This window comes from Pseudophryne corroboree, chromosome 8 (genome assembly GCF_028390025.1).
Source record: "Pseudophryne corroboree isolate aPseCor3 chromosome 8, aPseCor3.hap2, whole genome shotgun sequence".
NCBI lineage: Eukaryota > Metazoa > Chordata > Amphibia > Anura > Myobatrachidae > Pseudophryne > Pseudophryne corroboree.
The window spans coordinates 231,597,129-231,622,483 of NC_086451.1; the positions used below are offsets into that span (position 1 = coordinate 231,597,129).

General features: G+C 45.3%; 1 protein-coding gene across 2 annotated transcripts in view; it reads left to right on the top strand.

Moving 5' to 3' along the window:
* The first annotated feature begins 4,525 nt into the window (after nucleotides 1-4,525).
* Nucleotides 4,526-25,355, top strand: part of LOC134948853 (diacylglycerol O-acyltransferase 2-like) — a 116,600-nt gene continuing 95,770 nt past the window's right edge. For both annotated transcript variants that reach the window (XM_063937100.1, XM_063937101.1), the window contains exons 1-3: nucleotides 4,526-4,602; nucleotides 7,337-7,459; nucleotides 17,792-17,899. In XM_063937100.1, the coding sequence (XP_063793170.1) occupies nucleotides 4,563-4,602; nucleotides 7,337-7,459; nucleotides 17,792-17,899 (271 nt within the window). In that variant the 5' untranslated portion in view covers nucleotides 4,526-4,562. The remainder of the gene's footprint in view (nucleotides 4,603-7,336; nucleotides 7,460-17,791; nucleotides 17,900-25,355) is intronic.

Below are 25,355 nucleotides of genomic sequence, written 5' to 3' on the forward strand. Positions count from 1 at the left end.
TGTATATGAAATATATTAAAAACCACACAAAAAAGCAGTGTAAAGATGCAAAGACAAAGTGAGTACTGAAGAAAGAAATGAATAGAGTCTTTTAAAATCTTTATTCATTTCTTTTTTCAGTACTCACTTTGTCTTTGCATCTATACACCGCTTTATGTGTGTGTTTTTTTATATATTTCGCATACAAGTTTGTTCTCCATGTAGTGATACAACCCACTTTTTATTTAATTCAATAAATGTTATATCGTCGAGTGTCACAGCATGCTGAATTGAATAGCACCGGGAGCAAGTTTCCAGTGCTATTCAATTTGCGTTGAATTGAATGGACCCCAATGTTCTAACACCACCAGTTGTTCTTACTTAGCTCACCACAGGCAATGGCGAATTTCACATTGGGGGGGCCCACAATTTCTGGTGGCAGCCCTGGTTCTGGGCTCCTCACTATAAAAAAGACATAGTAGTACTAGAGAAGGTTCAGAGAAGAGCTACAAAATCGATTAAAGGCTTAGAGTCATTGGATTACGAGGAAAGGCTATTTAGGTTAAATATGTTTACACTAGTAAAGAGGTGTCACGGTTGTTGGTACTTGTGGAACCAGATGAGGTCTAGTAGCTGGTTGGCTTGAGTCCCCAGGATGGAATAGTGCGGGCTTGATATATGATCTGCTCATACAGACATGGCAGGTTTGGCTAAAGTCTATGGCTGGCCACAGGTGTTTGTACAACTATGGGGAAAAGAACACTGGGGATACCAGTGCAATGATAGTTGAGTGACACTTGTGGTAGAAATTAATAGATGGAAGCTGGGATTGAACCAGCAGTACAGGATAACTGGATAGCTGGAAGCTGGGATTGAACCAACAGTACAGGATAAATGGATAGCTGGAAGCTGGGATTGAACTAGCAGTACAGGATAGCTGGTAGCTGGGATTGAAACAGCAATACGGGATAGCTGGAAGCTGGGATTGAACCTGCAGTACAGGATAGCTGGCAGCTGGGATTGAACCAGCAGTACAGGATAGCTGGCAGCTGGTATTGAACCAGCAGTACAGGATAGCTGGCAGCTGGGATTGAACCAGCAGTACAGGTTAGCTGGAAGCTGGGATTGAATCAGCATTACAGGATAGCTGGATAGCTCAAAGCTGGGACTGAACCAAAAGTTCAGGATAGCTGGATAGGATACTCAGTGATGCAGGCTTGAAGATATACTGGAGATTGTATTGACCAGTAGTGCAGGTTTGCAGGTATACTGGAGGTAGGATAACCAGCGGTGCATGCTTGCAGATATCCTGGAGATGAGATAACCAGTGGTGCAGGTTTGCAGATATCCTGGAGATGGGATATCCAACGATGCAGGTTTGCAGATATCCTGGAGATGAGATAACCAGCAGTGCAGGTTTGCAGATATACTGGAGATGAGATATCCAGCGATGCAGGTTTGCAGATATCCTGGAAATGAGATCACCAGTGGCGCAGGTTTGCAGATATCCTGGAGATGAGATAACCAGCAATGCAGGTTTGTAGATATCCTGCAGATAGGAGTCTCTTTAAGCAGGCGATTGCAAGAGCTCACTACAGGCTTGAGGACAACAAAGCACTGACAGCTTCCCAGTGCTTGGAGCTGGAATATATACCCCTTGCTCTCTGGTGATAGGCTGAAGGGATCACATGTCAGGGAAACACTACCTGGTGGGAGAGTTCTCTGCAGAGTCAGTTGATCAAGAAGTAACATGCAGTACTCCGGGCTAGGCTTCAGAGTGGACTGAGGCCTAGCACGCTGGGAAGGAGCCGAAGCCTAACTATCCTGAAATGGATGCTGTGACTGACAGCGTGGGATGCCAGATGGACCAACGAATGGTGGACAGCGATTTGTACTGCGCCGCAGGTAGGTCAAACTGCATCTGGGAAGCACTGTAAACCTCCGTTTTGTGACAAAAGGTGTCTAAGAGGAGACATGATTAATATCTTCAAATACATAAAGGGACAATATAAGGAACTTTCAGGCGATTTACTTATCGAGTGATCTGTACACAGGACATGTGGTCACCCTCAAAGGTTAGAGGAGAGGAAGTTTAACACCAAGCGTAGAAAGATTTTCTTTACAGTACGGGCAGTAAAATTATGGAATTCACTGCCAGAGAAGTTGTAATGTCTGACTCAATCGAGGTGTTTAAGAAAGGGTTGGACAACTTTTTAGCCAACAATAGCATCCAAGGATATAATCTGTAAAAAAGATGTAATACAATATAGGGCTCTATAGGTTGAACTCAATGGACAATTGTCTTTTTTCAACCTCAACAACTATGTTACTATATTTGTCGGTGGGCCCCCTGGGACCTGCAGGGCTCTCTGAGATCAACAGGGCCCTAAGCAGCTGCTTTGGCTGCCTTCTGGTAAATACTCCTCTGCCGGGTGGGACCCGGCATTGCCATCTGAAAGCGGTAACAGAGATCTGACTGAGACGGCAGTGGTTTGCAGTGCACATACTAAAACAAAATTTTCTAGGCAGGGGGGAATTATTTACATTTACCCTCTATAATAATATTAGAGTAAGTGAATAAGAGTCCTAAAGGTCTTATCTAGGTATGTTTTCTCCTGTTTGCAATAAGTACACAACATGTACATAGCTCCCCTATACAATGCTACAGAGTAAAGAAATCACATCCAGTGAGTCTAACCCCAATCACTAAATAACAGTAGTGTACTGTGCACGGATAACAAAGACAACTGACAGTGCCATAGAACAACCGTTTCATTATGGTGTCTGACATTTGTCACTTTTTAATGTCAGGTATTTTAAATAAGTCAAGTGGATTATTTTGTGTGTGATGTTGTAGTGAGTTGTTCCTCCACTTATACCCCTTTCACACTGTACAAATAACCCGGTATCCACCCAGTATACTGCCGGGTCGGCACGGCCTGCTGTGCTGTGTGAAAGGGTCAGTCCTGAATTCCCGGGTCGCCTGACCCGGTAAATCAACCCAGAAATAAAGAAGGGTTATTCCCGGGCTATTACTGAGTCAGGTGCAGTGTGAATGAGTTTCCCGGGTTGATGCAACCCAGTACCCATTCACAGCATAGGGATAGGTGGCACAGAGATGATCTCATCTGCTAGCGCCGCCCCCGACGACACCGTGGTCCCCGCCCCCAATGGCAACCCGACCCGGCAATATTCTGGGTGGAGAAGCCAGTTCTCAGGGTGCAATGCCAGGTCACACCCGGGTAGACCCGTTTCCAATTCCCTAGTGACCCGGCATTAGCGATCTGAAAGCAGTATAATTTGCACCATTTCAGTATTGTAGGGCTTCTGATAGGGCAGTAAACCTCTCGATAGGGCTGGGCTGCTGCCGTAAAGTTTTGCTCCAGATTTTTATTTTATATTTTACCCAATAAAAATGATCACACTGGGTAAAGTTAGAACCATCTTATCCGCTGAAGCATGATGTAAGTGTAGGATAGCTCATACATTTATTTAGAGATGTATTGATTAGCCCAGTTTTTAAGCCACCATTCCTACAGATGGGTCCTCATACACCAAGCCTCAATACGCCGTACAGTGTGAGTGAGCCGCGCTGTGTGATGTAGCATAGCAGCTTTTAAAACTTGCATCTTATTCACACCGCAGATGCATCAAAACGCCACACAGTCTGTACCAGAGATGCCAGGCTGAGACTTGAACCACAGAAATTAGTTTTAAATATGTACAAAGTCGCAGATGAAGCATGATGGAACTTGGAGTGAAAAAAGCTGCGTCTGCTGCATCGTAGCACTTCATATAAAGATTCAGACTCATTCGCACACAGATATATACATGTCGAATATCATATTAATCAGTGCAGTGTCGCTTAACAGTTTTGTGGCATCCAGATTTGTAAAATGTGCGCATTTGACCCCAAAAAAAAGATGCTTGGCGCAAGCCAAAATGTACAGGACCTGGCGTGTCGAGATTAACTGTTTGAAACCACTGCGGCAGTAGTTTATGAGATAACATCTGTGTATATAATATGGTTAGATTTGCAATAAGTGATTATATTAATTCTTCTGTGATGTGTTAATCATACAAGCTAAATCATTGCATATAGTAAATGGAGAATGATTATGGTTAGCTGTGCCCAGTGTTGCACATCTGAGCCATTTGCAGAGTTGAAGATTAAAAGGAGGACAGTCGACTCCCCCATTGAGCATCCTCTGGGACACAAACTGATAAGGGTTTGAATTTGTTTTGGACTGAGTCCCATTAACCCTGGACCAAGGGCACAAAAGAATTTCATCACAACATGGAATGCTCCAATGCATAGTTTAGAGGGAGATATAATACAGGTGTTTACAATATCTACTAGCTATGTGTCCCTCAATTTATGTTTAGGATGATCTGGTTGTGGTGCACATATCACCTGTATGTTTTGCCATGTTATCTTGCCATGTTAAGTTTAGAGTGTTTGTCACATTTACAGACTAGGTACTGATTTGTTTCCCCTCCAGCTCAATGATGGCATCTTCCTGCAGCAAATTTTAGGAATATACTCAAAGTGACAACAGACAGTAACAGGAATAGTTGGAGCCATGAAAACCATTATTGCTGCATATTCCCAAGACCTGAGTGGTAAGTCTTACTTGTGACACGTGCTATGCATCACATAGATCTTACTGCAGTCTACAGTATGCAATGGCCTAGTACAGTAATGTTATTGGTTATTTGTAATCTTTCACTGGCACAGCTCTACAATCATAGGGATGTTCAAAGTCACCGGAATCCGGTCCATAGGTTGACAGTCAATAGGTCCACATGCATATGGTTGGCATGGTCAAAATGTTGACATGTTCAAATGATCGATGTGACTATGGTCGACATGAGGGTTTTTAAAAAAAGTTTTTTACTTTAAAAAAAAAACTTTTTCAGATTTTACCATCGACTGGACTACGATTGCGAACGGTAACCTTGCCCGAAGCATGGAGAGCAAAGCGGTACACTAATTGGGAATTGGGGTTTCATGCGATGAAACCTTTAAATTGACACCCAAAAAACATAAAAAAAGTGTGTTGACCATTTCATGCATTGACCTTTTACCTATGTAGACCTTGTACAGGTAAACCAATAGGTGTCGACCTTTTCACTGTTGACCTATAATACCATAACAGAAGTCACCAAGGGACTTAGTGATCATATAAGGATACAGTGATTAATAATGTGACTTCTAATTTACATTTTATATACATTATAGAGAAGAATAATCTTTGTGAATGACCACAGAATTTACAGCATTATATGTACTTGTTATAACTGTAACTATCAGGAATACCAACACCTTTATTCCCAAATTCCCACATTGCCTGTCCTCCTTATACGTGTCTATGGAGAGGTGGCTCAACAAGAGCTGTAGTCTGAGGCAATAAGAGGATAAGGGAGCGGGAAGGAATGGATGCATGGTAGCAATGACAGTTGGCTAGTGACTGGATGAACACCACTTCCATCCAAGCAGAAAGATACTTGTGATTTGTTATCTTGTGTCTCATCCTCCATTGCTGAGACCAGGCCATGAAAAGTCTCCAATTATCATAAATGCTGGGACCATGCGGAATGAAGCAAAGTCTTGGAATAATAGATGAGAGTCCCCTACCAAAAACATGTAAAAATATGCAAAACTCTAAAGACCCTTAGGCAGGAGATCAATCAGAGGAAAGATCCTTTATATCAATAATCAATTAAAGACAAAAACACTTATTTATTTAATATCACAGTCTAACAATGTCTAGATAGGATTTTTCTAATGGAGCCGCGTGTGTGAGTAAAATGACACTAATATATATATTAAAAAAAATTAAGGCTGAAGTAAAAAATTGCGCTGGAAAGAATTTACCTAGACAATAAAATACCGAACCACGATAAAGAAATATAAAATGGCAAGCATACAATAATAACACTACCTGAGGCCACTGTCTCAGGCAACAAACTATAATAATACAAATGACCATTTTGTTGATGTCACATTTAAAAACTTGTCTCTTGAAGTGGACACACCTGATCTACAGATATTTCTGTCAGTTTGTATAAGGGATGGGGAGGGCACCATTCTATTTAGTATCAGCAGAACACCCTTGCACGCTGCCATCTTAGACAGACAATTTTTTACAATTATTTTATGTTATAGAGGGTCAGAATAAAACATGTACTGTTTGTTTGCAGAAGTTATAGGAATCACATTTTATGATAGTGTCCAATATATTTGTACTCTCAATTATTATTATTATTATTATTTTTATTATTAATAATAATAATAATAATAATAATAATAACCTTTATTTATATGGTGTCACAAGGGATCCACAGCACCCAATTACAGAGTACATAAAGAAATAAGCAAAACAAGAAAACAGTGACTTAAGGTGCATACACACTAGGCAACATGTTCTGTGAGCGATGTCGCCTAGTGCAGTGGTTTTCAAACTCGGTCCTCAGGACCCCACACAGTGCATGTTTTGCAGGTAACCCAGCAGGTGCACAGGTGTATTAATTAGTCACTGACACATTTTAAAAGGTCCACAGGTGGAGCTAATTATTTATCTTGTGATCTGTGAGGAGATCTGCAAAACATGCACTGTGTGGGGTCCTGAGGACCGAGTTTGAGAACCTGTGGTCTAGTGTTTCCCCTCCCTCCGGGCCGGGCGGTCACCAGCTGGCCGTACACACTGAGCGATATGACCATTCATATCACTCAGTAACATCACGCAGAAGCCGGGCAGTGCTGGCAGCTCCTGCACGATAGTCCAGATTGAGTATGCATGCACAGCCGACAGCGAGGGTTGTTTTTGCCGACCCGCAGGGCCGCGCATCGCTCGTCGCTGGCGGCATACACACTTGCCTAGAAAATTAACGATGTTGCTCAGGAAGAGGGAAAATGAGCGTCGACGCTCATTTTCTCGGCAAGTGTTTATGCACCTTTACAGTTCAAGACAATACAGGACAAATACGGGGTATATATAGACAAATCTGCATCAGCAGACAACACTGAAATAAGTACCAGGGTGGCAGAAAACCGAGGGATTTGGTGCCGTTGAAGGGAGTATGGAGTAGACGATAGAAGGAAGAGAAGGAAGGGCACATGAAGGTTTGTTGACTACTTCATAAAGCTCATATTTAAAATAAAAAAAAGTATATGTCTATGGGAGCTCTTACATGTAGTTGGGTAAAATTATTTCCTTTGACTCATTTGTTGGCTCGGATTTTGGAGCAATCAGGTCCCTACTTTACCTCTCCAAAATACAGCCAGCCACAGATATAGGGCAATTAGTATTTTCTTTCACCTGTGTGTGACCATGAAACTTTGTTTGTGTTTCAGGACTGACTCTGCGCTCTGCACTGCGCTCTGTATCTGCTGCTACTACACAACTCCAAGAGCAGCTCCGCTCATTTATGCAGCTGCTTTCTATTCTACAATGGATATTTTCTTTTCTAGTGATGGGTGAGTTACATAATAGTGAGCCACAGTAGAGCCAACTGCATCAAGCAAGCACTCAGTACTTTATTATGTAGGCTGACCATACTAGCCCTTTAAACTGGGACGCTCATGAATTACACAGGTTCTGTGGCTGGCTGACTTCAAGCCTGCATGTCACCTGGTTTTAGTCAGCCACAGAACCTGTGTAATTCAGGAGTGTCCCAGTTTAAAGGGCTAGTATGGTCAGCCTATTTTATGTGACTGGTCCAAAGAAAACATCAATGGTAATTTCAATTCTTTGTGATAACCACAATGTTATTCCCTAACGGTCTGATTAAACCCTTCACGACCATCAACCTTATTATGGCATACTTGCCTACCTGACCCTCTCCATGAGGAGAAAATGCTCTGTTCCTGGACTTTCCTGGTAATGTATGATTGCCATCACCTGTGGTGACACACCTTTCTTATCAATTAACTAGCTCACCACAGGTGATGGCAACCAAACATTACCAGGAAAGTCCAGGAACAGAGCATTTTCTCCCTCATGGAGAGGGTCAGGTAGGCAAGTATGTATTATGGTTCCCTCACACCCTATAGATGTGCACAGGAAAATTAGCAGTGTTTGCCTACTATATTATACAGTGTTGTGCGCACCTGGACATTGCAGCAGTTTATTGCTGCGACTTCACTCTCCCCCTAATAGTCTATACATATGTAATAAAACATAAACCTATAAACTATGGAAACAGCCATTTGTGAGCTGAACCAATATTATTCACTACAATGCAGCTTATTTGCATTGGAACTAATCACTCCTGTTCCTTGTGCTCTGTCACATGGCTCGTTCCTAGCTAACTGATAGGCTGCAAGTCCCTGATAAGAAAATCACCCTAATATTCTTACAGCCCTTATTATCAAGTGTATGAGGGCTCTGAATAAGCTCAACAACTTACAAATTATTTAAAATGTTGCAAAAAAAGTTTGTTTTTTTTGCTTTTCTTTTTGCCTCAATGTCAGTTTAACGTAATATAATATAGGAGATAATAACTATAGTCAAAAGAAAGATGGATGTTGAGTTTCCTGGTGAGTATAATAATATTTGAATATTAATGAACTAAATGCTGTATCAGCTCTGTTTTACTGTGATTATACTTCTGCAAGTATACCAGTCCTTGGTCATACTAAATAAAATAAGCCAGCAGGGAAATAAGATTCTTTGGGAGTGAATTCAATTGGGTGCAGGGATTGCCGCATGGGGAAAAGCTCCTGGTTTCATGCCTGGAGCTATTCAATTATTCAGTATTTTACCCATGCGGTAAACCCTGGTTTAACGCATGCTATCCCATAGATTCCGTTGCAAAGTGCTATAATGTATGAAGTTCTTGGCGCATTAAGGACCCTATTCAGCTTCAGTTGCAGTTTTGCTACCTTAACAAAACTGCAACTGCTACCAGTCGCATGCTGGGGGCAAGGCCGCCAGGCATCCAAATGGCAGCCAGCGATGCAATCGTAATTCAACTGTGTCCACAATGCTGACCCCGCATACAGGGCCGTCTTAACAGCAGTGTGAGCCCCTGGGCACAGCAATGCACTGGGGCACTTAGCCATCCTCCAGCGGTAGGGGTGGGGGGTGCTATCAGCGGCAGCTTTGATGTCCTGCGGGCGGTAGGGGTAGGGGTTGTTCTATCTTCCACTCAGCATGTAGGACCTGGAGCAGTAATTTCTGCTAATTACTCCTTTACTGCACAGATGTGGGAAATGGGTCGGGAGGGAGAACACTAAACTGTAGAAGGGGGAATTGGGCTGAATGAAGTGGCCCCGGTACATGACTTGCAGGGTGGTACTGTATGGGATGTTTAATACGTAAGGGAGGGGTCGATAGTGGAGTGGGCTTAATATTCATAATTTTCTGGTGAGAGAGCAGCTTGCTTGACTGCAGATATCTCAAGTTCCTGGAAAAAGATTTCTTAGCTTTAAATGGGATAAAAAATGAGAGCGTCTCACCTTTCAGGAGATACTGTGGACTTGGGGATCAGAGTTCAGGAGCCAGAGTAATCCACCAACGAGTATATAAAACTGCATATTAGGCATGTAGAGCTGGAGCAGGGACCAGCTGCTTGAAGGCTGATATCTCTGGTTCTGGGTATAGTAGAAACAAGCTGCCAGTGTCCACCGAAAGTGGAGAGTCTCAGCTTTTGGAGTCTACCCTCATAAAAACTGTAAGGCAGACAGATCCTAAGAGATCTTGCTGGGAAGAGCAATTAACAGGCTCGGATGGGGACCACTGCTTTGAAGTAGTTCACTAGGGCCAATTTTCAAAATTCTGGTACCATGGAAAGAGGGGACCCTCAGCTATCAGCCTATGGCCCTTATACTTCTGGTGCCCTTGGGCAAGTGCCCATTGAGCCCATATGAAAAGACGGCCCTGCACACACAGCAAAGGTAGCCAGCTGCCTCCATGTTTGTTTTGCAGTGGCCGTGTGTGATGTCATGCAGCCGCCCTGAAAACTGTCCTGGACACTCCCTAGTTTTTGCCACCCTCCACCCCATAATGCCATGTCACATCCCACAACTGCCCTGCTAACGCCTCTGCTTTTCAATCAGGCAGTGGCATTCGCATCATTGAGATGCAATTGCATCACATGGGCTGTGAAATGGGTAACTGCGATCACATCTCAGTAGTGTATGCATTTTAATGTGGTTTTTCCTTACAGCTCCTGAGGCTGTGAAGAGAAATCCATCCTCTGGGGCTCAATGTGGGGGGTTCCCGCAGCTCATTGGATTTTATGTATAGAATAATACCAGTGCTCGAAGTGGGCTGGTATACAGTGGTATGACATACCGACACTTCGAGCACTGACCTGAAAGCTGCTGCGAGTGACTGTATGGTGGGGGAGTGGATTGCAGCGTACAGTATGTAGTACAGAGTCACACACTCAGGAGCCCTGCAATGCATCCATTCCCACTTAACCCATGACTGCCTGTCAGTGCCTGGCACCAGCAGCTCCTGTCCCTGCATCCTAGAGGATGCTGGGGATGCTTCAAGAACCATGGGGTTTATACCAAAGCTCTAGAATGGGCGGGAGAATGCGGATGATTCTGCAGCACCGATTGACCAAACAAGAGGTCCTCCTCAGCCAGGGTATCAAACTTGTAATACTTCGCAAAGGTGTTTGATCCCGACCAAGTAGCAGCTTGGCAAAGCTGTAATGCCGAGACCCCTCGGGCAGCCGCCCAGGATGAGCCCACCTTTCTGGTAGAATGGGCCTTCACCAATTTCGGTAACGGCAATCCTGCCGTAGAATGAGCCTACTGAATCGTATTACAGATCCAGTGTGCAATAGTCTGCTTGGATGCAGGAGCCCCAATCTTGTTGGGCTCATACAGGACAAACAGAGCCTCTGTTTTCCGTAATCTGAGCCGTTCTGGCGACATAGATTTTCAAAGCTCTGACCACATCAAGAGACTTTGATTCCGCCAAGGCGTCAGAAGCCACTGGCACCACAATAGGCTGGTTTACGTGAAACGATGAAACCACTTTTGGCAGAAATTGCTGACGAGTTCTCAACTCCGCTCTATCTGCCTGGAAGATTAAATAGGGGCTTTTGTGAGACAAAGCCGCCAATTCAGACACCCGCCTTGCGGATGCCAAGGCCAACAGCATGACTACTTTCCAAGTAAGGAATTTTAACTCAACCTTACGCAAAGGTTCAAACCATTGAGATCGCAGGAACTGCAACACCACATTAAGATCCCATGGTGCCACTGGGGGCACAAAGGGAGGTTGGATGTGCAGCACGCCCTTCACGAAAGTCTGAACTTCTGGAAGGGAGTCCAATTCCTTCTGAAAGAAAATAGATAAAGCCGAAATTTGTACTTTAATGGAGCCTAACTTTAGGCCCGCATCCACACCTGCTTGCAAAAAATGGAGCAAACGCCCCAACTGAAATTCTTTCGTAGGAGCCTTCTTGGATTCACACCAAGACACATATTTTCTCCAAATATGGTGGTAATGCTTCGCCGTTACTTCTTTTCGTTCAACCGCCATGCCGTCAAATGCAGCCGCGGTAAGTCTTGATACACGCACGGTCCTTGCTGTAACAGGTCCTCTCGTAGAGGAAGAGGCAAAGGATCTTCTATGAGTAATTCTTGAAGATCTGGATACCAAGCCCTCCTTGGCCAGTCCGGAACAATGAGGATTGCCTGAACCTTTGTTCTCTTTATGATCTTTATCACCTTCATAATGAGTGGAAGTGGAGGGAATACATAGACCAACTGAAACATCCACGGTGTCACCAGGGCATCCACCGCTATTGCTTGAGGGTCCCTCGACCTGGAACAATATCTCTGAAGTTTCTTGTTGAGGCGAGATGCCATCATGTCTATTTGAGGAATTCCCCAACGACTTGTCACTTCTGCAAAGACCTATTGATGAAGACCCCACTCTCCTGGATGTAGAACGTGTCTGCTGAGGAAGTCTGCTTCCCAGTTGTCCACTCCTGGAATGAAGACTGCTGACAGAGCGCTTGCATGTTTCTCCGCCCAGCGAAGAACTTTTGTGGCCTCCGCCATCAATGCTCTGCTCTTTGTTCAGCCCTGGCGGTTTATATACGAAACTGCTGTTACGTTGTCTGACTGAATCAAGACGGGCAGACCGCAAAGAAGATGTTCTGCTTGCCGAAGGCCGTTGTAAATCGCCATTAATTCAAGAATGTTTATGTGCAGACAGTGGCGTAAGTTCGTCACAGGGGCCCGGAGGCAAGATAAATATTGGTGCCCCTCTATTTCCTATATTAAGATAAATATGTGTGTGTGTGTGTGTGTGTGTGTGTGTGTGTGTGTGTGTGTGTGTGTGTGTGTGTGGAGTGTTCTGAAAAAAAATTATATACTGTATTTATACATTTAATTGTCTTTTATTTTAAATCACACATTTCTTTGCAGTCATACCCAGGATTAGAACCCATGACCTGTTACACAAACAGCAGACACTTTACTGATGGAGTTATTTACTCCTGTAGAGGAAGCATGAGAATTCTAACTATATGAAGTTACGTGTAATTATCAGAGAAGTATCTTCATATAGTTAAAATTCTCATATTTCTTATACAGGAGCAAACAGCTTAATCAGTAAGGTGTCTGCTTCCAGTGTAGTAGGTTGTGGTTTCTAATCCTGGGTGTGATACTTGTAAAATGTGTATCTACAGTATAATAAAAAGGGTGTGATTTGTAAGGTGCAGGGACCAGTGAGGAAGTCGCCCACTGAAAAGACAGCGACAGCTATCAATTAACTTAATTCAATGGTGTCACAGAATGGGAGGAGAGGTGCCCCCCTTCAGAGCAGGAGCCCGGTGGCAGATGACTCCATTGCCTCCCAGAGTTCTGCCTCTGTGTGCAGACAAGCTTCCTGGCTTGACCATTTTCCCTGGAAATTTCTCCTCCGTGTGACTGCTCCCCAGCCTCGGAGACTTGCATCCGTGGTCACCAGGATCCAATCCTGGATCCCGAACCCGCATCCCTCTAGGAGGTGAGAACTGTACAGCCACCACAGGAGAGAGATTGTGGTCCTGGAAGATAGGATTATTTTCCGGTGCATGTGGAGGTGAGACCCGGACCACTTGTCCAACAGGTCCCACTGAAACACCCTGGCATGGAACCTGCCAAACTGAATGGCCTTGTAGGCCGCCACCATCTTCCCCAGCAACCGAGTGCATTGAAGAATCGACACTCTTGCCGGTTTCAGAATCTGTTTTACCATGTTCTGTATTTCTAGAGTCTTTTCCACTGGAAGAAAAACTCTCTGTAATTCTGTTATCCAGAATCATACCCAAGAACGACAGCCGTGTTGTCGGACCCAACTGTGATTTTGGCAAGTTTAGGAGCCAACCATGTTGTTGCAGAATTGTCAGGGAGAGCGTAACGTTGTTCAGTAATTGCTCCTTGGATCTCGCCTTTATCAGGAGATCGTCCAAGTTCGGGATAATTGTGATTCCCTGCTTGCGCAGGAGAATCATCATTTCCGCCATAACCTTGGTGAAAATCCTCTGAGCCATGGACAGACCAAACGGCAACGTCTGAAATTGGTAATGACAATCCTGGACAGCAAACCTCAGATAAGCCTGATGTGGAGGATATATGGGGACGTGCAAGTAGGCATCCTTTATGTCGACCGACACCATAAAATCCCCTTCCTCCAGACTGGAGATCACTGCTCGGAGAGATTCCATCTTGAATTATTTTTTTTTAGATAGAAGTTGAGGGATTTTAGGTTCAGAATCGGTCTGACTGAGCCATCCGGCTTCAGGACCACAAACAGGCTCGAATAAAAGCCTTCCCCCTGTTGTGACGGGGGTACCGTGACAATGACTTGATGTTGACACAGCTTTAGTATTGCAGCGCATACTACTTCCCTTTCTGGAAGAGAAGCTGGCAAGGCCGATTTGAAAAATCGGTGAGGGGGCACATCTTGAAACTCCAATTTGTACCCTTGGGCTACTAGTTCTAATACCCAAGGATCCAGGGCAGAGCAAACCCAGACCTGACTGAAGAGATGTAGACGTGCCCCCACCGGTGCAGACTCCCGTAGAGGAGCCCCAGCATCATGGGGTGGATTTGGTAGAAGCCAGGGACAACTTCTGCTCCTGGGAACTTGCCACAGCCTTTTTCCCCTTCCTCTTCCTCTTATAGCAAGGAAGGAAGACCCCCGTCCTTTTTTGTATTTATTGGGCCGAAAGGACTGCATCTGATAGTGGGGCATTATCTTTTGTTGTGCAGGAACATAAGGTAAGAACGATGACTTACCTGCGGTAGCCGTAGATACCAGGTCAGTGAGGCCGTCACCACACAAGACACTACCGTTAAACGGCAGAGACTCCATAGTCTTCTTAGAGTCAGCATCAACATTCCATTGATGAATCCACAATGCCCTCCTAGCCGAGACTGCCATGGCATTGGCCCTTGATCCCAAAAGGCCAATATCCCTTGCAGCTTCCTTTAGATAGGCTGCAGCGTCCCTGATATGACCCAGTGTCAAAAGCACACTATCCCTGTCCAGGGAATCCATATCAGATGACAAGTTATCTGCCCACTTTTTAAAGGCGCTACTCACCCATGCCGATGCAACGGCAGGCCTGAGCAGCGTACCTGTAGTGACATAAATGGATTTTAGTGTATTTTCCTGCTTACGATCCTCAGGATCCTTTAGTGCTGCCACGTCAGGGGACGGTAGCGCCACCTTTTTGGACAGACGCGATAGAGCTTTGTCCACCGTGGGGGTTGACTCCCACTTTTCCCTGTCCCCAGAGGGGAACGGATATGCCACCGGAATTCTCTTGGGAACCTGTGACTTCTTGTCAGGATTTTCCCAAGCTTTTTCAAAAAGAGCATTCAGTTCATGAGAGGGAGGAAACGTCACCTCAGGTTTCTTACCCTTAAACATGCAGACCCTAGTATCAGGAACAGCAGGGTCTTCCGTGATATGTAATACGTCTTTTATCGCCACAATGTACTGAATGCTCTTAGCCAGTTTAGGATTCAATCTGGCATCACTATAGTCGACACTGGAATCAGAGTCCGTGTCGGTATCTGTATCCGCTATCTGGGTAAATGAACGCTTCTGTGACCCCAAGGGGGTCTGAACTTGCGACAATGCTCCTCAGTGTGCATCCAGTCTCACTCCATGGATTTTCTCCATGTCTGGTTCTGAGACTCCAATTTATTTAATCTCTTATTCAACCGAGCCACATTTGCATTCAAAACACTCAACATATTAACCCAATCAGCCGACACGGTCACTCCCACAGTCTTTCCTGTCCCCACTCCAGCCTCCTCCTGGGAAGAGGACTCAGCCTCAGACATGTCGACACACGTGTACCGACACCCACAACCACACTGGGGCTATAGAGGACAGACCTACAGCAAAGCCTGTTAGAGAAACACATAGGGAGTTTTGCCAGCTCACAACCCAGCGCCTATCCCGGTACAGAAACGATTAAAATAATGCCTCAGCCCTGTTAGCGCTTTTTATACTAATAAAACAGCACCAAAATACTGTGCCCCCCCCCCCCCCCCCCGTTTTGCACCCTGTTACTTGTACAGCAGTGTAGGAGGTCAGGACCAGCGTCTCTGCAGCTCTGTGAAGAGAAAATGGCGCTGATTAGAGCTGTGAGGGCTAAGCCACGCCCCCTTAATGGCGCGCTTCAGTCTCGCTAATTTTCATATTCTTTATACTGGCGGGGGTCTGGGCATAGTGCCAAAGCACTGTATTCCTCTTTTGCCAGGTATTTATGAGGTATTATGCTGCCCAGGGCGCCCTCCCTGCGCCCTGCACCCTGTAGTGCCGCTGTGAGTGTGGGAGCATGGCGCGCAGCGCGGCCGCTGCGTGGTACCTCAAAGACACTGAAGTCTTCTGCCGTCACTGAAGTCTTCTGATCTTCTTGTACTCACCCGTCTTCTGACTTCTGGCCCTGCAAGGAGGGTGACGGCGCGGCTCCGGGAACGAGCATCTAGGCGTACCTAGCGATCAGACCCTCTGGAGCTAATGGTGTCCAGTAGCCTAAGAAGCAGAGCCTTGAAACTCACAGAAGTAGGTCTGCTTCTCTCCCCTCAGTCCCACGATGCAGATAGCCTGTTGCCAGCAGGTCTCCCTGAAAATAATAAACCTAACATTGGCCCTCATTCCGAGTTGTTCGCTCGGTATTTTTCATCGCATCGCAGTGAAAATCCGCTTAGTACGCATGCGCAAAGTTCGCACTGCGACTGCGCCAAGTAACTTTACTATGAAGAAAGTATTTTTACTCACGGCTTTTTCTTCGCTCCGGCGATCGTAATGTGATTGACAGGAAATGGGTGTTACTGGGCGGAAACACGGCGTTTCAGGGGCGTGTGGCTGAAAACGCTACCGTTTCCGGAAAAAACGCAGGAGTGGCCGGAGAAACGGTGGGAGTGCCTGGGCGAACGCTGGGTGTGTTTGTGACGTCAACCAGGAATGACAAGCACTGAACTGATCGCACAGGCAGAGTAAGTCTGAAGCTACTCTGAAACTGCTAAGTAGTTAGTAATCGCAATATTGCGCATACATCGGTCGCAATTTTAAGAAGCTAAGATTCACTCCCAGTAGGCGGCGGCTTAGCGTGTGTAACTCTGCTAAATTCGCCTTGCGACCGATCAACTCGGAATGAGGGCCATTAAGTCTTTTTCTGAGAAACTCTGGAGAGTTCCTCAGTGTGCATCCAGTCTCACTGGGCACAGAATCTAACTGGAGTCTGGAGGAGTGGCATAGAGGGAGGAGCCAGTTCACACCCCTTTTAAAGTCTTAAAGTGCCCATGTCTCCTGCGGATCCCGTCTTTACCCCATGGTACTTGAAGCATCCCCAGCATCCTCTAGGACGTATGAGAAATCACTAATTATGGCACTGTTGCTAGGTATCCATTTCCCTGGCCCTGAGCAGGTCCCCCTCTCCAGATCCTCTCCAGGGGTGAGGGGATGGACTTGGATGGGGGGCCCCCAAAGCATTTTGTCGCACATGGGCCCACCGCTCGCTAGTTCCACCACTGAGTATGTGGCATAATGTGTAATGGGCATTATGGTGTGTGCCATAATGTGTAAAAGGCATTACTATAAGGAACAAAAATTACGAATAATTTAAAGGGCATTAATCTTTTTCCCCCCTGTGTTTTTGTTTTTCCAGTGTTGTATAAGTGGTTCTATCTGGCGTAATGTGTATAATGGGTACTACTGTGTGGTGTAACGTGACTGATGAACACTATTGTGCAGTGTAATGTGAATTGGTACTATTCTGTGGCCACACCCCTTCCCCATGAAGCCACACCCCTATTTTTGGCACGTGCAAAAAGCACACTGACCCCTTTATATTTTCCATACCCCCACTTCAAAATTTCTACTTCAACCACTGAATAATGCAGTATATGTCCATATTATTTACTGAACAGATGTAAATTAAGTGAAATAGTTAGTGTAATAAATAATTCAGAGTTACTGTTTTTTTATTTTCTCTGAATAACAATTTAACTGAGAGACTTTTCTAGAGACCACAGGCTCATATCCCATTGTCAGCTACTTGTGACAAAGCTAACTAGCATAAATATGTATCTAGGGGGCTACACGCAATTAGACTTTAAATTAAATAAATAACAGATGCTATAAAAAAATAACTTTGTGACAAAAAATGTCTCTGTTAGTGGATGAAAGTAGAAGGCAGCGGAACTTTGTATTGTAATAATGTTCTGCCATGTAAAACAAAGCAAAATATCAGTGCCTTGCCTTGTCCTTCGATACAATGAGGCTTTCTATCCCTACTGATAAACGTGTGTTCCATGTCATTTCTCCCACCACAGGCCTGGCATTCCTTATGGTATTTATATGTCTGTTCTTCACACATCTCTGGCCGATATCTGCTCTGTATCTGAGCTGGGTCTTGCTGGATTGGGATACGCCAGAAACAGGTAAAAACACTTAATTGATAAAATAATAAATATTCATCTAATTTAAAATGCGTGAAATACAATTAGGACAGGACATTACAAGAAAACACATTTGAAAAAACATAAATATTAAAACAGTATGCCAATTGGTGCCTGATTTCATCTGTGACAGCATTGCATACTCCTACATAAACGTAGGATTAATGTAGTGGATAGTGGATAGGATCTAATCCATTATTATTCAGAGTCAGCCAGACATATGAAGCAGTGATGTGAGGTGAGGCAGGTGAAGCAGAGCCTTTCCTGTCATACTCCAGAATATGGCAGAGTTTTGACTATATAGAGTGTATGAAAAATACAGGTTGAGTATCCCTTATCCAAAATGCTTGGGACCAGAAGTATTTTGGATATCGGATTATTCCGTATTTTGGAATAATTGCATCCCATAATGAGATATCATGGTGATGGGACCCAAGTCTAAGCACAGAATGCATTTATGTTTCATATACACCATATACACACAGCCTGAAGGTCATTTAATACAATATCTTTAATAACTTTGTGTATTAAACAAAGTTTGTGCACACTGAGCCATCAGAAAACAAAGGTTTCACTATCTCACTCAAAAAATACCGTATTTCGGAATATTATGTATTTCGGAATATTTGGATATGGGATACTCAACCTGTACAAAGATAATATTATAAATATCTTCTTTGCATTAGTCTAATCCAGGGATGGGGAACCTTTGGCCCTCTAGCTGCTGTGGAACTACACATCCCAGCATGCCCTGTAACAGTTATACCATGGCCAAATTGGAAAACTGTTGCAGGGAATGCTGGGATGTGTAGTTCAACAACAGCTGGAGAACCAAAGGTTCCTAATCATTTTTATAGTCAAAACTCTGAAATAACAAAATAGGATTTTAATACCTACCGGTAAATCCTTTTCTCTTAGTCCGTAGAGGATGCTGGGGTAACCATAAGAACCATGGGGTTTAGATGGGATCCGCAGGAGACATGGGCACTTTAAGACTTTGAATGGGTGTGAACTGGCTCCTCCCTCTATGCCCCTCCTCCAGACCTCAGTTATAGGAACTGTGCCCAGCGAGACGGACATTTTCGAGGAAAGGAATTATTGTTAAACTAAGGTGAGATACATACCAGCTCACACCTCAAGCACTCCGTACAACATGGCATTTAACAGAACACCAGCCAACGGCATGAACAATGTCAGCAACAGGCTGACTATAACGTAACACAACCTGTGTATAACCAGAACTAATAACTGCAGATACAGTACGCACTGGGGCGGACGCCCAGCATCCTCTACGGACTAAGAGAAAAGGATTTACCGGTAGGTATAAAAATCCTATTTTCTCATACAGCCTAGAGGATGCTGGGGTAACCATAAGAACCATGGGGTTATACCAAACCTCTAGAACGGGCGGGAGAGTGCGGATGACTCTGCAGCACCGATTGACCAAACATGAGGTCCTCCTCGGCCAGAGTATCGAACTTGTAAAACTTTGCAAAAGTGTTTGAACCCAACCAAGTAGCTGCTCGGCATAGTTGTAAGGCCGAGACCCCCCTTGCAGCCACCAAGGACGCGCCCACCTTCCTGGTAGAATGGGCCTTCACCGATTTCGGTAACAGCAATCCAGCCGTAGAATGAGCCTGCTGAATCGTAGAACAGAGCTAGCGTGCAATAGTCTGCTTGGAAGCAGGAGCCCCATTCTTGTGGGGATCATAGAGGACAAACAGAGCCTCCATTTTCCTAATCCGTGCTGTCCTGGTGACATACATTTTCAAAGCTCTGACCACATCGAGAGATTTCGCCTCCACTAAGGCGTCAGTAGCCACTGGCACCACAATGGGTTGTTTCATGTGGAATGACAAAACCACCTTCGGCAGAAATTGCTGACGAGTCCTCAACTCTGCACTATCTTCATGGAAGATCAAATAAGGGTTCTTGTGAGACAAAGCCGCTAACTCTGATACCCGCCTTGCGGATGCTAAGGCCAACAGCATGACCACTTTCCAAGTGACGAATTTAAATTCCACCTTTTGTAAAGGTTCAAACCAATGTGATTGAAGGAACTGTAACACCACATTAAGATCCCATGGTGCCACTGGGGGCACAAATGGAGGTTGGATGTGCAACACGCCCTTCACAAAAGTCTGAACCTCTGGAAGGGAGGCCAATTGTTTTGAAAGAAAACCGATAAGGCTGAAATTTGTACTTTAATTGAGCCCAACTTCAAGCCTGCATCCACACCTGCCTGTAAAAAATTGAGAAAATGTCCTAACTGAAATTCTTCCATAGGAGCCTTCTTGGATTCACACCAAGACACATATTTTCTCCAAATACGGTGATAATGTTTGGACGTTACTCCCTTTCTAGCCTGAAGAAGTGTGGGAATAACTTCACTGGGAATACCCTTTCGGGTTAGGATCTGGTGTTCAACCACCAAGCCGTCAAACGCAGCCGCGGTAAGTCTTGATACACGCACGGTCCTCGTGCAGAGGAAGAGGCCAGGGATCTCCTATGAGTAATTCCTGAAGATCTGGATACCAAGCTCTCCTTGACCAGTCTGGAACAATGAGGATCGCCTGAACCTTTGTTCTTCTTAAGATCTTTAGCACTTTTGGAATGAGCGGAAACGGAGGGAATACATACACTGACTGAAACACCCATGGCGTCGCCAGGGCATCCACTGCTATTGCTTGAGGATCCCTCAACCTGGAACAATATCTCTGAAGCTTCTTGTTGAGACGAGATGCCATCATGTCTACTTGAGGAATTCCCCAAAGACTTGTCACTTCTGCAAAGACCTCTTGATGAAGACCCTACTCTCCTTGATGGAGATTGTGTCTGCTGAGGAAGTCTGCTTCCCAGTTGTCCACTCCTGGAATGAAGACCGCTGACAGAGGGCTTGTATGTCTTTCCGCCCAGAGGAGAACCCTCGTGGCCTCTGCCATTGCCGCTCTACTTTTTGTTCCGCCTTGGCGGTTTATGTACGCTACTGCTGTTATATTGTCCGACTGGACCAGTACTGGCAGATTGCGAAGCAGATGTTCTGCTTGAAGAAGGTCGTTGTAAATGGCTCTTAACTCCAGAACGTTTATGTGTAGACAAGTTTCCAGGCTTGACCATCTTCCCTGGAAGTTTTCCGCCTGTGTGACTGCCCCCCAGCCTCGGAGACTCGCATCCGTGGTTGTTAGGAACCAGTCTTGGATCCCGAACCTGCGTCCCTCTAGGAGGTGAGAGCTGTGCAGCCACCACAGGAGTGAGATTCTGGTCTTGGAAGACAGAATTATTTTCCGGTGCATGTGCAGGTGGGATCCGGACCACTTGTCCAATAGGTCCCACTGAAACACCCTGGCATGGAATCTGCCAAACTGAATGGCCTCGTAGGCCGCCACCATCTTTCCCAGTAAACGAGTGCATTGATGGACTGACACTCTTGCTGGTTTCAGAATCTGTCTGACCAGGTTCTGAATCTCCAGAGCCTTTTCCACTGGAAGAAAAACTCTCTGTAATTCTGTGTCCAGAATCATTCCCAAAAACGACAGCCACGTGGTCGGACTCAACTGTGATTTTGGCAAATTTAGGAGCCAACCATGTCGTCGCAGAACTGCCAGGGCAAGTGTAATGTTCTGCACCAGTTGGTCCCTGGATCTCGCCTTTATCAGGAGATCATCCAAGTACGGGATAATCTTGACTCCTTGTTTGCGAAGGAGAACCATCATTTCCGCCATCATTTTGGTGATAATCCTCGGAGCCGTGGACAGACCAAACGGCAACGTCTGAAATTGGTAATGACAATCCTGAATTGCAAACCTCAGGTAAGCCTGATGTGGAGGATAAATGGGAACATGTAAGTAGGCATCCTTTATGTCTACCGACACCATAAAATCCCCTTCCTCCAGAATGGAGATCACTGCTCGGAGAGACTCCATCTTGAATTTGAATTTTCTTAGGTAGAGGTTGAGGGATTTTAGGTTCAGGATTGGTCTGACCGAGCCGTCCGGCTTCGGGACCACGAACAGGCTCGAATAAAAGCCTTCTCCCTGTTGTGATGGGGGAACCTTGATAATGACCTGATTTTGACATAACCTTTGTATTGCGTCGCATACTATCTCCCTGTCCGGAAGAGAAGATGGTAAGGCCGATTTGAAAAATCGGCGAGGGGGAACGTCCTGAAACTCTAGTTTGTACCCCATGGACACTATTTCTAAAACCCATGGGACCAGGTCTGAACGAACTCAGAACTGACTGAAGAGTTTGAGACGTGCCCCCACCGGTGCGGACTCCCGCAGATGAGCCCCAGCGTCATGCGGTGGTTTTGGCAGAAGCCAGGGAGGACTTCTGCTCCTGGGAACCTGCCGAGGCCGGTGATCTTTTACCCCTTCCCCTTCCTCTAGTAGCAAGGAAGGAAGAACCTCGGCCCTTCCTGTATTTATTGGGCCGAAAGGAGTGCATCTGATAGTGATGTGTTTTCTTTGTTGTGAAAGAACGTAATTTATTTAAAGTGCGCTATAAATGTTAACCAGGCAGCTGTCACATATCACCAAGGGAACACCTTATCCCTATAATAACGAAGCAACCAGAAAATAGATGGATATATGCAAAAAGGCGCCCTTATAACAAAGATGAATAGTATAAAGTATTTATGAATAAAAACACATAACTTTATCATTCACAATTGTGACAAAGTAACATATTAAAAAGGTAACATATTAAAAACATAACACAGTATTGCACTAATCCCAATAGATTCTCACCCTCTTTAGGATTTGCGGTGGGCCGAGAGCTTTTTAAACAAAAAGCATTCCGGTCCTAATGGAGTTGGTAAAAGCACCACCGCACAAAGCTTTTTCCTCTGGAGGCTGAGTAGGGAGTCCAAATAGTGCATTCAAGAAACGATATCCATGTCGTCCAAACGACGCGTTTCGGAGAGAAATCTCCTTTATCAAGCTTGATAAAGGAGATTTCTCTCCAAAACGCGTCGTTTGGACGACATGGATATCGTTTCTTGAATGCACTATTTGGACTCCCTACTCAGCCTCCAGAGGAAAAAGCTTTGTGCGGTGGTGCTTTTACCAACTCCATTAGGACCGGAATGCTTTTTGTTTAAAAAGCTCTCGGCCCACCGCAAATCCTAAAGAGGGTGAGAATCTATTGGGATTAGTGCAATACTGTGTTATGTTTTTAATATGTTACCTTTTTAATATGTTACTTTGTCACAATTGTGAATAATAAAGTTATGTGTTTTTATTCATAAATACTTTATACTATTCATCTTTGTTATAAGGGTGCCTTTTTGCATATATCCATCTATTTTATGATTGTGAAGGAACGTAAGGCAAAAAGGATGACTTACCCGCGGTAGCTGTAGATACCAAATCAGCGAGGCCGTCACCAAACAAGACACCACCTTTATATGGCAGAGATTCCATATTTTTCCTGGAGTCAGCATCAGCATTCCATTGATGGATCCACTATGCTCGCCTAGCAGAGACAGCCATAGCATTGGCTTTTGATCCCAAAAGGCCAATATCTCTCGCAGTTTCCTTTTAGGTAGGCCGCTGCGTCCCTGATATGACCCAGTGTCAAAAGGACGTTATCCCTATCTAGGGTATCTATCTCAGATTAGTTATCTGCCCATTTTTCGATAGCACTACTCACCCACGCAGACGCTATGGCTAGTCTGAGCAGCGTACCCGTGGTGGCATAAATGGATTTTAATGGATTTTCCTGCTTGCAATCCGCAGGGTCCTTAAGGGCTGCCGTATCAGGAGATGGGAGAGCCACCTTTTTAGATAAGCGGGATAGGTCCTTGTCCTCAATGGGGGGTGACTCCCACTTGTCCCTATCCCCAGAGGGAAATGGATATGCCACCTGAATCCTTTTAGGAATCTGAAACTTTTTGTCAGGGCTTTCCCAAACCTTTTCAAAAAGAGTGTTCAGTTCATGAAAGGGAGGAAACGTTACCACAGGTTTCTTTTCTTTATACATACAAACCCTTGTATCAGGAACAGCAGGGTCCTCGGAAATATGTAACACGTCTTTTACCGCCACAATCATGTACTGAATACTCTTTGCTAATTTAGGATCCAATCTGGAATCACTAAAGTCGACACTGGAGTCAGTGTCTGTGTCGGTATCTGTGACGGCCAACTGGGCAAACGAACGTTTTTGTGACCCCGAAGAGGTCTGTACCTGTAATAACACATCCTCCACAGATTTCTTCCATGCCTGGTTCTGAGATTCAGATTTATCTAATCTCTTACTAATACGAGCCACATTAGCATTCAAGGCATTCAACACATTTACCCAATCAGGAGTCGGCGGTGCCGACAGGTTCACTCCCACAGCCGTTTGTGTCCCTAATACAGCCTCCCCCTGGGAAGAGCACTCAGCCTCAGACAAGCCGACACACGTGTCCCAAACACCCACAGACACACGGGCATATATGAGACAGACCCACAGCAAAGCCTGTCAGAGAGACACAGAGGGAGTTTTGCCAGCTCACCACCCAGTGCCTAATCACCCGTTCTGGAACACTAAAAAGTGCCCCAGACCTGCAGCGCTTTTAAAATAAATATAATGTGCACCAATATTCCTGTGCCCCCCCCCCCCCCCCCGTTTTGCACCATGATACTTAGTCAGAAGTGTGAGGAAGGACCAGCGTCTCTGCAGCCTTGTGGAGAGGAAAATGGCACTGAGCTCTGTGAACTGTGAGGACGAAGCTCCGCCCCCTTAATGGCACGCTTCAGTCCCACTTTTTTTAAATATATATTTATACTGCGTGGGGGTTAGGACTATGCCTAGGCACTTATGTCCCCTCTTGCCAGTCCCTTTTTGAGGTTTAACTGCTGCCCAGCCCCCCCCCTCCCCCCCGCGTCCTGCGCCCTGTAGTGCCGCTGTGTGTGGGAGCATGGCGCGCAGCGCGAATGCTGTGCGGTACCTCAGAAAACCGTCACTGAAGTCTTCTGATCTTCTTCTACTCACCTGTCTTCTGAATTCTGGCTCTGTAAGGGGGGTGATGGCCGGCTCTGGGAACGAGCATCTAGGCGTACCTAGCGATCAGACCCTCAGGAGCTAATGGTGTCCTGTAGTCAAGAAGCAGAGCCTTTAACTCACTGGAAGTAGGTCATACTTCTCTCCCCTTAGTCCCATGAAGCAGGGAGACTGTTGCCAGCAGTCTCCCTGAAAATAAAAAACCTAACAAAAGTCTTTTCCTGAGAAACTCTGTAGAGCTTCAGTGTGTATCCAGTCTGCCTGGGCACAATTCTAAAACTGGAGTCTGGAGGAGGGGCATAGAGGGAGGAGCCAGTTCACACCCATTCAAAGTCTTAAAGTGCCCATGTCTCCTGCGGATCCCGTCTATACCCCATGGTTCTTATGGTTACCCCAGCATCCTCTAGGACGTATTAGAAAGTCTATGACAGGTGAGGCAGTGCATTCCCTC